Genomic DNA, 13,972 nt, shown 5'->3' on the forward strand with positions numbered 1-13,972 from the left:
GACAGAATATACCCAATGAGAGATTATACTAATTGTTTATCATTGCATTCATGCTAACATTCTGAGTCTGGCATGTAAAAGTGTCCTAGATAAAATAATAGTGGGGTTGACATTATTTTTCATCACCATCGTGCACCTTTACTTTTTGTTCTAGTTAGCAGATATCTGACTTGATAAAATACAAAGGTTAGTTATGAGCAGAGACAGATGTAGACATATCAAAACAGTTGTTTATTTTTTCATCAAAGTCAAAAGCAAACTAAAACAAAGAAACAAATAAAACTCCATACACTGGATTGCCACTTAATTTAATTTTTATGTTATCCCAGAGTCCTGAAGATTTGTGTACACATTAGCACAAATATCCAGCATACATATATGTCTTAGGCCATTACCAGTGAATCTGTTCTTTCAGAAAGTGTCACCGAATTATACATTTAAAATCAACGCAAAGAAAATGAAAAAGGAGCCATTTTTTATTAGTTGACTTGTTTACTCAGCAAACACTTTCTAAATACCTACTATGTGCCACTCTGCTAGGTTATGGTAATACAATGACAAGTAATACACAGCTCCTGCCTTCAGAAATGTTGCAGTCTAATGCGGGCATCAGACCCAAACACTTATAAAGCAATGTGAAAGTGTAGTGAAATAGACATGTACAGGATCTTATGAATGATTGAGAACTCTGCTCCGAGCAGTCACTGCTGGAGTCTAAGGTAACATTGATTAGCTGAATTAAGACCACCCACATAAGGAACCCCACTGCGTGGTAGAGTGCATGTACCTGTTCTGCCTTTGCCTGGTGAAGGATATGGCTGTGTTCAGAAGTACACTGTTTTAGCTCATGTGGTTTCATTTATAGCATTGACAGGTAGATGTGATAAATACCAAAGTTTTCCAAAATGAGTTACTAGACTTCCTTCTTCCTGCGAAGTTCTAACCCAAAATTGTTCAGTAAAGGAGAATTACCAGGGCCCAGGAAGAGGTTTGGGTACTAGCCAGAATTCTTATGAGTAACTGAGTGAAAAGTGTTTTCCTCATCAAAGTATTTTGCCTTCATTTTCTGAACTAAATGGAGGGAACTGACAGTGTTTCTGATGGTTGTTGCTGCTGATGGTGGTGGTAGTGGTGGGGATGATGGTAAGAGATTTCTGTTTTTATTTTAGTCAACCACAGCAGTGTTTCTCAGAAGCCATTTGATACACAAATATGGAGGTGAGAGTTGATCCATGCTGGTTTCTGAGAATCCTCCTCATTGCCTTTCTTGTGCCTTCCTTGAACTTTTTTATTTCAAGTTTTACAGCTAATTCTTCCATGGAAACAGACAAGGGACTAAAATAAAAAATAGAACCATTGCCAAGTTACAGGGCTTCCAGCCCTATTCTATAAAGGCCTTTGCCTTATATTCCTCTAATCCCTTCACAGTAGTAAATGAAGGACTCTGGCCTCTCTTTTAATTGAGGGTGGAGCTTCCTTCTGACCTCATTTTAGTGGAGGGATTCTTTTCCTCATGAGGGCACCTCTTTCCAGCCTGAAGATGCCATCTGTGGAAAAGGATAGTGGTCCTTTGTCTCAACTGGGCACTTTGTAATTCTAAAGACCTTGAGTGTATGACGTATGATTCACTAAAGACCTCTTAGCCTTCCCAGGTGTGAGCTCTTCTGTTTTTGTTTTTGTTTTCCAGTGCTGGATCAGAGAAACCATGGAAGCCATAGAATATCCTGAGTGTATCTCAGAACTACAGCTAGTGGGCCTAGAACTAAAGCCCGGAATTGGGGATGTCTATCTGGGGTGGACAATGCCCTTTAGCAATTTAGCTCAGCTAAGACAGAATTCTGAGTGTGTTCTCAGCTCATTGCCACATTTCTACATTTTCACAAAAATGTGTTTAAAAAAAGAGCAGTGTGGTACAGACCAAGGAGAACAGAGCAGAATACTGAGGGTGTGGTCAAGCTAGGGTAAGGTAAGTGGTTAGTGAAGTCTCCCAACCAAGGAAACCAGATAAACCAAAGGCATTTGACCGACCGAAGAGAAAACTCAAGACAGTGCTAAGAGTGGGAGGTAGTGAACAGCATATTAGGGGAAGAGGCAGAGCCCTGAGTGGCACTCAGAAGCGGGGCGTGAATGATCTTCACGTTGAGGCTGCTGATGGAGCCATGAGGGTGAGCAAACAGAGCATAGACCTGCAGAGACAAAAATTCTGGAAGCTCGGAGATCTGTTGTGTATTGTCATTTTCCTATTATTTACATCCTTAAGTCTAAAATATTTCCCTAGGAGTGTGATAGCTGAAATGCTTCCTCAAGTTGACTATAAACACTATGAAGTGTAGGTTTTACTGAGAAAAAAGTACCAAACGATATCAATATTTTTCCCACAGCTCCAGAAAAAATGTGTCCACAAGCACAATTCTATCCTTGAATTGGCAACACAAGTGAAATGGATCATTTTCTGTCAGGGAATGTATTACTGAGTTCTCTGATTTATTTTTTTGGAACTTCAGTATTCTGGGTTCTGACGTATGGCTTTGCTTTGGAAGTTAAGTAGAAGGCAAGGACCCTCACACAGCTATTGTGCACACTCGGTTGCAGTAGCTCCCATTCATTGAGATTTTAGCTCTGCAGGCAGCCAGCCTCCCAATGGGGCAGATGGTAGGGACAGGGGACTGACTTGGAAATAGGTGGTAGGAATGGAGGCCATTAAGGAAAGTCTGTGGATGATTAGAGGGAGGTTGAATGCCTTTCTTTCTGTATGGTTTTGAATTGAATTGTGTCCCCCCCCCCAATTTTTATGTCAAAATCCTAACCTGCAGTACCTCAGAGTGTAACCTGATTTAGAAATAGGGTCATTGAAGATATAATTAGTTAAGATGAGATCATAATGGCATAGGGTGGGCCCTAATCCAACCTGACTGGTGTCCTTATAAAAATGGAAAGTATGGCACAGACACACACAGGCAGAACACCATGTGAAGATGAAGGCAGAGGTTGGGGTGATGCTTCTGCAAGCCAAGCAATGCCAGAGATTGCCAGGAAACTACCAGAAGCTGGGGGAGAGGCATGGTAGAGATTTTCCTCAAAGCCCTCAGAAGGAACCAATCTGCTGACACCTTGATTTTGGACTTCTAGCCTCCAGAACTGTGAGACTGACTATACATTTCTGTTGTTTAAGCCATTTAGTTTGTGGTACTAGAAAACAAATATGTGTATTGTTTGTGTTTCTTATCTGTCTCCTCCAATTCACTCTGCATTCATTGAGGTCAGGGACCATGTCCTGGTCATTTCCAAATCCTCGTCACATAGAACAGTGTCTAGCACACTTAGAGAGCCCCCAAAATGTTTATTGAATAAATAAGTAAATATATTGGTTTCTACCAATAACATTTGGATATCTCTCGATTAGCAAAGCGTATATTCTATTCTCCCAATTCTCAAACTTAGTTCAATTTAGTAATTTGGACCCTAGATTAGGTTCAGGGTGGCCTCCCTTGATTACTCCTTCTTCTCCCCAGATCCTACCACTGCCCTTCATTCAGATATTTCTGTATTTAAAAGTTAAACATAACAATTTTCATAGTATCTACAGATAAGTGAAATTTTTATACCACTGTTCTAGGAAAGCCTTCATTTACGATAAAATTTGTATAGGTTGTATCAAACTTTGGGTTAGGATTTTCTTGAGGGTAAAAAAGCAATTTTTTTTATTGATGGACAAATAAAATCAAGGATTGATTTTAATATAAAGATGTCTACTCATTATAGAGATGTGTCTTGAGTAAATAAAGAACATTAAGTGGACAATTTACTTAGAGCAAAGTGATAGCTTATCCAAAACATTACCATAGATGCAGATTCTATCATCTAGACTGTGGAAACTAGCTATACAAGATTATAGTGATGTCTGAGTGAACTGAGATATTTTTGAACTATAAGTGAAAATGTAGGTCCTTAAAAGTAAACTGGAAAACTTTTCCCCCAGATGCAAGCAATGAAAATATGCCAACTGGCCATATGTGGAAATCTCGGCATCTATTTACTTGAGTTTTAGCCTTTGTACCAAGTAGTTGAGAAGCAGAGGGGAAGGAGCCTTACTGGAGGCTCCAAAGGGGACAAGATGACATAGGGGGACACAGGGAAGAGGGGAAGAATTCTGGGTCAGAGGTGGACGGGATATCTTCTGTAAGAGTCCTCTGAACCCCTGACTTAGGAGTCTCTGTGAAAGCTTGGAGATCAACTGAAATATCCTTATACCATGATAACTTGGAAACATTTTCAACTTCGTATCTTTTGTATGTTTCAGTTCCTGGGGTTCTTTGTGTTTGTCTGGTTATGTTTCTTCTAAAAGAGGGAAACAAAGATAAACACTTCCATTAAATTCCTGGTCCAGTTAAATATATGATGGACAGCATGATTTTACATAAACTTCCCTCTGAAAACTCATTTGCTTGAATTTTGGTTGTCTTAAGTGGAGTTATATGTTTTGCTCGAACGTTTAGACTTGTCAAAATGGCTGCACAAAAGCTTTTATGCTGAATTACATCTCTCAAGTTGCAGTTCAGTAAAAAGGATTTTCAGAGAAAAGGAAAAGTCATATCCTATGTGGTCAGAGGTGACTCTATGCTGGCTTTTCTCTCTGTATGTACTGTGTAAGATTGCCGTAACAGTGTGAATTAGAGGCACTAGACTCAAATCTGTTTTAAGAACATTCCAGATTCAGTGTACTAAAAATGGTGAGATAAAATTTTCTGTAAGATTTCCCACTTGCTACATGGCATTTAAGAGAAATTCACTCAGTTGAAGACAGTATCTTGTGAAACCTAAAACCGAACGAAAAGACTTGGAAGGAAGCATCTTCTGACTGGGATAGTCAAATGTCTGTGGTGTCTATTCGATGGTGCAGCAAGCGAAATAGAACTCCTTGGTTTTCCTTGTCCCTAATCTAACCTCGGTTTCTAGGAATTAAAAACAGAAGGGCAGTTTGCAGCTCAGAGAATTCTCCTTAACAACTTCAGCTGGACGGAGCCCAGAATCTGGCTCTGGTATATAAAATTACACTTTTAACTGTATGTGAGGATATTAACACTTGCTTTTGCCAGTTTCAAACAGAGTTATATATGTGGTATACACATAGATATTGAATTTTCTAAGACATTTACTGTTAGAAATGCCTTTTAAACCCCTGGACTAAAGGTGCGTTAGTGTGGAATACCATGATTCCACACATTTGACTCCATTTTACTATGCCCCATTTATTTATAAATTTCTGTATTCATTCACTCACTCATTAATTACTTAATTTATTTATTACCTAAACGTAACAGACTTACTGAGAAGTACACAAATCTTACATGAGTAGCTCAAAAATCTTTTACAAAGGGGACACATCTGTAAACCACCACCTAAATCAAGATATCAAACACCAGCACCCTGGGGCCGGCCTGGTGGTGTAGTGGTTAAGTTCACATGCTCCACTTCGGCGGCCCGGGGTTCACAGGTTTGGATCCCAGGTGCAGACCTACGCACCACTTATCAAGCCATGCTGTGGTGGTGTCCCACATATAAAGTAGAGGAAGGTGAGCACGGATGTTAGCCCAGGGCTAATCTTCCTCAGCAAAAAGAGGAAGATTGGCAACAGATGTTAGCTCAGGGCTAATCTTCCTCACACACACAAAAAACCACCAGCACCCCAGAAGCCACCTTGAGTCCCCTCCATGGACTTACCTCCTCAAAGGTAACAACCCTTAAGACCTCTGTCACTGTAGACTACTGCTGCTGGTTCTTGATTTCCATAGAAATGGAATCATGCAACTCGTACTGCTTTTTTCTCTAGCTTCTTTTGCTCAGTGTTGTATCTGGGAGGTTCATCCATGTGATTGCATGTGGTAATGATTTGTTCTATTCCATTGCTTTGTAGAATTCCATTTTGTGTATTTTAAAATTTACATTCCATCCTATGGCTGATGCATTTTGGGGTTATTTACAGTTTTAAGCTATTAAGAATAATGCATCTGGGGCTGGCCCAGTGGTATAGCAGTTAAGTTCACACACTCTGCTTTGGCAGCCTGGGGTTCGTGGGTTCAGATCCCGGGCCCGAACCTACGCACCGCTTATCAAGCCATGCTGAGGCGGCGTCTCATATAAAGTAGAGGAAGATGGGCACAGATGTTAGCCCAGGGCCAACCTTCCTTAGCAAAAAGAGGAGGATTGGCAACAGGTGTTAGCTCAGGGTCACTCTTCATTGAAAAAAAAAAAAAACCAGAATGTATCTATAGACGTGCTTGTGTGTGTGTTTGGTGCACATGTGTGTGCATGTCTGCTTAGGAGTAGAATGGCTGCATATAGGATACACATTTGTTCAGCTTAGAAGATACTGCCAGACAGTTTTCCAGAGTGGTTTTAAAAATTTACGTTCCCACCAACAGTGTTTAAGAGTTCCAGTTATTCTGTATCCTCACCAGTGCTTTATAGAGTCAGTGTTTTTTCTGATTTATTTTATGACTTTTATTTAGCTATTCTGGGGGATATGTAGTAATACTCCATTGTGGTTTGTATTTGTATTTCTCTGGTCACTAATAATGTTAAAATTTTTTATTTGCTTGTTGGCCATTTGGGTAGGCTCTTTTATGAAGTGCCTGTTAATGTCTTTTGCCATTTTTCAAAATTGGGTGGTCTCTCTTTTACTTTCTTATTTGTAGGATGCTTTTTAAAAAAACATGAATTCTTTGTTAGATATATATTACAAGTATATCTTTTATGATAGCTTATCTTTACTCTTTATGATGTCTTTTTTTTTTTTTTTTTGGTGAGGAGGATTGTCCATGAGCTAACCTGTACCAATCTTCCTCTATTTTTTGTACGTGGGACGCCAGCACAGCATGGCTTGATGAACAGTGTGTAGGTCCATGCCCGGGATCCAAACCTGTGAACCCCAGGCCTCCGAAGCAGAGTGTGTGAGCTTAACCACTATGCCACCGGGCTGGCCCCTTTTCTTCCTTTTCTAAAGCTTCAGTTCGTGGTTGTGTATCCTAGTTGTTAGTTTTAGTTCTCTATGTGAGCTGCCACCACAGTATGACAACTGACAGATGCGTGGTGTGGTTCCATGACTGGGAAACGAACCCAGGCCGCGGTGGTGAGAGTGCCAAATCTTAACCACCAGACCACCAGGGCTGGCTCTGTGATATCTTTTGATCAATTTATGTTCTTACTTTCAATGAAGCCCAATTTATTAATCTGTTCCATTACTGTATGTGCTTTCTTTTGTCCTTTTAAGAAATATTTACATAATCCAAGATGGTGAAGATGTTCTCCTATGCTATATTCTGGAACCTTTGTCATTTTACCATTCACGTTTATGATCCATCTGGTAGTGATTTTTGTGTGTGGTGTGAGGTAGGAGTCAAGGATCATTGTTTTCTTATATGGACATCTGTTCTTTTGCCCAAAGAATGGCAGGGGCAGCTCCTCTATAAATCAGGTGACCGTTTATGTGTGGGTTTATTGCTAGTTATGTGCCCTCTTTTTAGCAGAGAGCTGCTTTAGTTTGTATAGAAGCAAAAACCTTCCTTTGGACTCACACCCCTAAACAAAATATGACAGAGAAACTCTATTTTGAAACTGAAGAGAGGAAGTGTCCTTGCGCCTTGAGGGGGAAGTGTGGGGTTTTTTTGGTTGTTGGTTTGAGGTAGGTGAGATGCAGCATGTCTTGTCCAGATGGAATCTCTAGAATATCCTTAAAAGCAGCAGATGTGTGTGGGAAGAAGGACAGAGTATATTGAGGAGCAGACTGACTTACCGCCTTGGGTAATTGCATAGTTGAATGAAGAAACCAATGCGTATTGTAAGTATCTGAAGCACATTCATTGATGTGAAACAAATGCCCTTTCTAAACAAATAGATTATATCCTGGACCTACCTTCCTAAATCTTTGACTTACCTTCACCAATCAGTAGAGATTAAAAGTTTTCAAGTTAATGATCAAAATATTATCCAGGTGACTGAATAAGGGATAAATTTGTTGGATTTATCATCCAGCATATTTTCCATTAAATAAAAAAAAAAATCTCCAAAATTTAAGAAATCGCACGTGAGTCCGTGAGAGCATACTCTTTCAGAGTTGAAATCTCTTGGTATTCCCTCTAATTACTACTCGATTTTTCTTCCCTTCCTGGTCATGCTCTGGGAAGGAATAGTTCTTACTCACTGACGTCAGTGTCTCAGCTCCAATTTCCTCTCACACTGGCTCCTGACTCCCAACGTCCACTGAAACCACTCTTGTCATCAAGACACAAAAACCTCCTCACTGTCAGATCCAGTGAAAACATCTGCACTTCTCCAACTGCTTTTCAACATCTGAGGTTATTGAAATAGTGCTTCTCCAAGGAACGATTCTTCCTTGACATTTATTCTCCTGGTCTTCCTTCTGCTTCTGACACTCTTTCTCAGGCGGTCTTTCAGGCTCTGCTCATTCCGTAAATGTTGATATTGCACATGGCCAGCCTCAGACTCATTATTTTCTCATTGTGGTGGAACTCGTTCACTCCCGTGGCTTCATGATAAATCAGTCTTCTGATGTTTTTGAAAGCTACTTTTGAAATATCCTGCTTTACAAACACATATGTCTAACTACTTGTTGGACTTCTCCATTTAAATGCCCCAATGACACCTTAAACTTAGTATATCAAAAAAGAAAACTTTTTTTTTTTTTTTGGCAAGGAAGATTGTCCCTGAGCTAACATTTGTGCCAATCTTCCTCTATTTTGTATGTGAGATGCCGCCACAGCATGGCTTGAGTAGTGTGTAGGTCTGCACCTGAGATCAGAACCCGTGAACCCCAGGCTGCCAAAGCAGAGTGAGTGAACTTAACCACTATGCCACCGGGCCAGCCCAAGAAAACTTTTTAACATGCTCTGCATCTTGGTGAATGGCACCCTTTCCAGTAGGCTTGAAACCTGGAAGTCATTATTGACTCTTCTATCTCCTTTCTCCTCCCGTATCTGGTGACAGCATCCTGGCTAGTCTTCCTCCTTAATATCGCTCCAGTCTCAGTCCTCTTCTCTATATTCACTGCCTTTGTTCTGTTCCCACATACGCTCACACCTGGCCTTCTTAAACAGCCTCCTCACTGGCCCCTCTGCCTTCAATATTGTCACGCTCCAATCCATTATTTGCTTTCAGCATGATCTTTCCAAAATGTGCAACTCCTGTGTTTAAAACTCTACAGTGGTTCTATTTTTTCCTTTAGCATAAAGACCAAACTCCTTAACGTGCTTTTCTAAGCCTAGTCATACTCACGCCCCTCTCTGCTTCTCCAGCCTCGTCTCTTGACGTTACCCCTTTTCCACCTGACATGCCTGTTCTCCAGAATTACTTTAGTTTCTTCCATCACTTTGCCTTCCCTTCAGAAGTGCTGCTGCTTCTGTCCAGAACAGGCAGGCCGCCCTCTCTGTCATCACCCTCCTTATGAGGGCCGCCTCTTACTCATTCTCCAGAACTCAACCCAGATATGACACACTCTAGGGGAGACCTTTCCTCATCCTTCCGCGTCAGTCTAGATTAGACTGTATTGTATTGTCAGTGTTTATTTATTCTGATCACCCCAGTTGAACTTCTTGAAGACAAGAAACATGTCTTTCATATTTGTATTTGTATGAACATGTCTTTCATATTGTGTTTCATATCCTCCCTCTGTCATTGCTTTTATAACTGGCATTGTTCTAAGTTCTAGGGATGCAAAGATGAATAAGGCATCATCTCTGCCCATGGGGCTCCCAAAGTAGAAGGTGAAACAAACATCAACAGATAATTACTGGGCAATTTGATGAGTACCACATTATAGGTATTTTTAAAACATGGAAGAAGGAACACCTGATTCTGGGTCTGCAAGAATTCTGTTTAAGTGTACACAAGGGATCTCTAGAGAAATGATGTGTGGAGATATAATCCTCCGAGTAAAGATCATCTCCAGGAAAATTCCTGGCAACCCTGTAGCCAGCTTTACCAGTCGCTCTCCAGAGGTTGTTCCCTCAGATCTCCAGAGGCAGAGAACTGTATGGGAGCTAAAATATTTATAAATGATCCTTGAACATGCGAATAAGCATTACTTGGCTTGGTTGGAGAGGTATGTGCATTAAGCTGTTTCTTGGGTTGGAGAGATATATGCATTAAGCTTAGTTGAGACTTGAAAGAATGAGCATCTTATTTTGTGTGCCCGGGAGCTCTCTGGCAAAAATCCTAACCCTGATTGAGACAAAAGTCCACCCTGACTTTGTCTGGAAATGTTTGCCTTTGTGGTGAATGAGAGGAACCTGAAGCCTTGAAAGGTTCAATCTAGTTCTTTCTCGGATATAATGTTAAATCCCAGAAAACAACTCAGCAAAGCGGGATCTTGACATTTTGGTTTCCCTCATTCCACATCCCAGGAGAAGACACTCTGTGGCTGGGAGCTATTCCATAGGTATCCTACCGGACCTGGAGGGTAATGACCAGAGCCTTGTGCAGTTTGTAGCAGTCAGAGAAGGAAGACAAATTCATCTGGACCAAGGTATCTAGTCTTTATACAGGATTGTCTACAGTAGGAACTCACACGGGTGCCTCTACACTTGAGGGACCGTGACTGACCTTCAGGAGATTTGGAGAGTCCCTAAAATTCTGCACAAAGTTGAATATGTGTGTACAGGGGGAGAAAGGCCGTAGTTTTCATCATGTCCTTAAAGTGCGTGTAACTCAAAGAACCACTGGTCTACACACTTTGGTCTATATCCCTTATATTTATTCATTTGATAATCGTTCATTGAGGACCGAGGTATGAGGCATTTTGCTCAGTGCTGATTTACTATTGTGATGGGTGTTGCAGGGAACAATGGAATGATTCAGATTCAAGTTAGCATTAGCTCAGAGCCGGGGTTCCCGGTGCTTCCACATGCAAGATCTCGTTTAATCTTCACAGTAAATCTATGTGGTAACTATTCTTATGATCATTTTACAGAAGAGGAAACTGAAGTTCAGAGTGTAAAAAGCACTTTCCTAAGGACAACTGAGTACTCAAGCAGGTAAACTGTACCTGACAGTATAAAGAAGAATAGAATGTTATGCTCCTCCTCAAGAAGCTCATAGTCTTTTAGGGCAGACAGGCAGACACAAACACCTAAATACAGTGACATAAATGCAAAGATAGAGGATGTGATACAAAGTCTTGGCACCAAGTCATCTATGGACGCTTCAGATGAGCTTTGTCAAGGGTCGAGTAGAGCTGGGACTGGAAGGATGATAATAGTGGGCTAGGTGGACTAGAATTAGAAACGCATGCCAGGTTGAACAAGAGCATTTGCAAAACACAGACGCGTGAACTAGTCTTCTGCTTGTGAAAAAATGCTGGTGGTTTGGAATGGTGAGTACATAAATAAATATCAGAGCATAGAAAGAGACATGTCGGAGAACCAGCTTTTGCCTGTATGTTTCCACGGATATTAACATGTACAATTCGCTTCCAGAAACTAGCCCAGGCTACAGGTAGCCACAATTTAAAATAGTTTTTTAGATTTTTTTCCCCAAAGCTACTTTAGTAGGTGTGTTCCTTACACCGTGAGAAATACTAGAATGACATTTTAATTCTGTCAGTTTTGTTAGGATAGAGAAGCAGTGGAAACATTTTCTTAACCTAATCTAAGGACAAACAAAATCCCAAACCTAACAGCTAACCCAATACGTGGGTAACTGCTCCAGCCATGAATGGCCCTGAATAGCAGGAAAGTGAGTAGAAAATTGTATCTTCAAGCTGAGCTGTGAAAACACATATCTGTTTTCAAAAATCTTATAGGGATAATAAATTTAATGCTTGAGTCTTTTTTCCTCCTGAAAAACAGCATGACTAGTTTAAAACAATGCTGGATAATTCCTAAGGGGAAATACTGTAAGAACATTTGACACAATTAGTTTGTGCTTTAGCCTGGCTGTTTTCATTACAAGTTTTCAACAAGCTCTGAGAAATATGAATGGAAAAACTTCTCTGATTCCACTTTAAAATATGCAGGAAAGAAAATGCACAAAGGTGGGCGTGGTGACAGGGAGAAAAAGAGAATATGAGCAAATATGAGGACAGCACTGTTTTTGTTTTATGAACAATTAGACATAGTGAGTTATACTTTAAATAAAATGTTCAGGTGGTAAGAGAGTATTTTTCCACTTGAAAAATCAGTTAAACTACGATAAGATTTTCAGTGGATGTCAGCTTACTGGCACTTAATCACTAACACATAGTATCACGGCGTACTATATACCATCATATTATCACGGTCATCAGTTGTTTAAAGTAGCCTAGCTAAAAGGTTTATTTTTAGATCATTATCTCTTTGTATAAATGTTTTGCATAAATTTGGGATCATGCTATCTGTAATATGCTTTTCTATGCCTGTATTTCTTCATCTGTAAAATCAAGATTATTGGAGTCCCTGGCTCCGGGGTTGTTGGGAGGATTAGATGAGATGCGTTAGGAAAGTGCCCCACACAGAGCCTGGCATGCTCTCAGCATTCGGATAAAATGAGCTGTTGCTGTTGTGGTTAATGGTTACTTTGTGTGTGTGTGATGAGAACTTTTGAGATCTACTCTCTTAGTGACTTTCAAATACACAATACAGTATTATTAACTATAATCACCTATGGTTACTTTTGTTATTTGTTTTTTTACACTTGATTATATATTATAAGCATTTTCTCAAGTTGTTAACTATTATTCAAAGACATGATGTTTCGTGGATATATAACATTCCACAATTCCCTCAAGATTTAAATGTATCATTTTGGTCAGTTTAACAATTTCCAGATTGTTAGCAACATAAACGCCAGTGAAATAAACATTCTTGTCCATAAATTTTTGTGACCAAGTTAGATGCATTTCTAAAAGAATTTTAAAGAATTTTGATTCGTATGTCCAAATGACACCCCTGAAAGGTTGTATCCATTTGGAAGTACCCATTTCTATTACAGTGCTTAAATGAGAATTAGTAAAAGTAAAAGAATGTGGAGAAATGTAATAGAAGGTTGTAAGTTTCAGAGCCAGAATATTTGCATTTATTTATACCATAGGAGGCAAGACAAATATATCATGATGTATGTTATTTGTCATATTTAAAAGAAGCTTTTGTGTCATGAAGTAAAGGCATTGCTTTGAAGTTAAGAGGCCTGATTTCTATACCGACTGATAAAAGAATAGAGTATACACAAGCTTGAGGAAGTCGCTCTACCTCTCATAGTTATAGACGCACAATTTGCAAAATGGTGATATAATCAATACCTATCTTAAAGGACTGTGATGGCAGCTAAATAAGACTGCATGAAAAGCACTAAGCAGAGGTCTTGGCACATAGTAATCATCTGTAGTTGACCACAGTGTTACTGACCAAGAGTATAACTTTGGCTTTCATCCTCCCTCAGTTTATTGTGTCATAGATTCGTAAAGTACTGGAGTTCTCATCAGGTGTCCTGGCTGCTCTGTGAATGAGCAGGGGGCAGAATTCCATGACATCTTTCAGCTGCACTGTCAACATTTTTGATGATTTCCTGGTTAGGGTTAACTTGATGTAATTCTGTTCCTCGATGGAACCTACAGTTCGCTCCTGCTTGGTTCCACACACTGAACCAAGAATTGGTGATACAGGAATGAATAAAATGTAATCTTTGTCCTTGATGGGTTCATAATCTAGACAGGAAGTGGTTACCATCTTTTCTGGGTGAAGATCTTCTTCTCTTTATATTCAGTGAACATTTCTTGTTCTTCCCTGGAGACTAGTATTTGTGTTGAAAGTGAGTAATGATAAAACCAGGCCCAGCCCCTAAGATGGTAAGAATGTGGAGGGCAAGTTAATTGGCATGCCTTGCTAGAAAGAGTAAGGGCTTTCAGTCAAAAGACTTGGGTTCACATTTAGGCTTCAAAGCATACTTGTTGAATGACTTTGAGCAAGGCAGGCCTCTGTGTTCA

General features: G+C 40.0%; 1 protein-coding gene across 8 annotated transcripts in view; it reads left to right on the top strand.

Moving 5' to 3' along the window:
* Positions 1-13,972, top strand: part of AIG1 (androgen induced 1) — a 238,232-nt gene that overhangs the window by 27,057 nt on the left and 197,203 nt on the right. Inside the window, exons 2-3 of one of the 8 annotated variants that reach the window (XM_058534195.1) lie at positions 1,688-1,730; positions 2,938-4,165. The exons of the other annotated variants lie outside the window; for them this stretch is intronic. Coding sequence (XP_058390178.1) covers positions 1,688-1,730; positions 2,938-3,107 — 213 coding nt within the window. The 3' untranslated portion in view covers positions 3,108-4,165. Of the gene's footprint in view, positions 1-1,687; positions 1,731-2,937; positions 4,166-13,972 lie in introns of those variants that run through there. 8 annotated transcript variants of the gene reach the window in all.

The sequence above is a fragment of the Diceros bicornis genome, chromosome 39, assembly GCF_020826845.1.
Source record: "Diceros bicornis minor isolate mBicDic1 chromosome 39, mDicBic1.mat.cur, whole genome shotgun sequence".
NCBI classification, from domain to species: domain Eukaryota; kingdom Metazoa; phylum Chordata; class Mammalia; order Perissodactyla; family Rhinocerotidae; genus Diceros; species Diceros bicornis.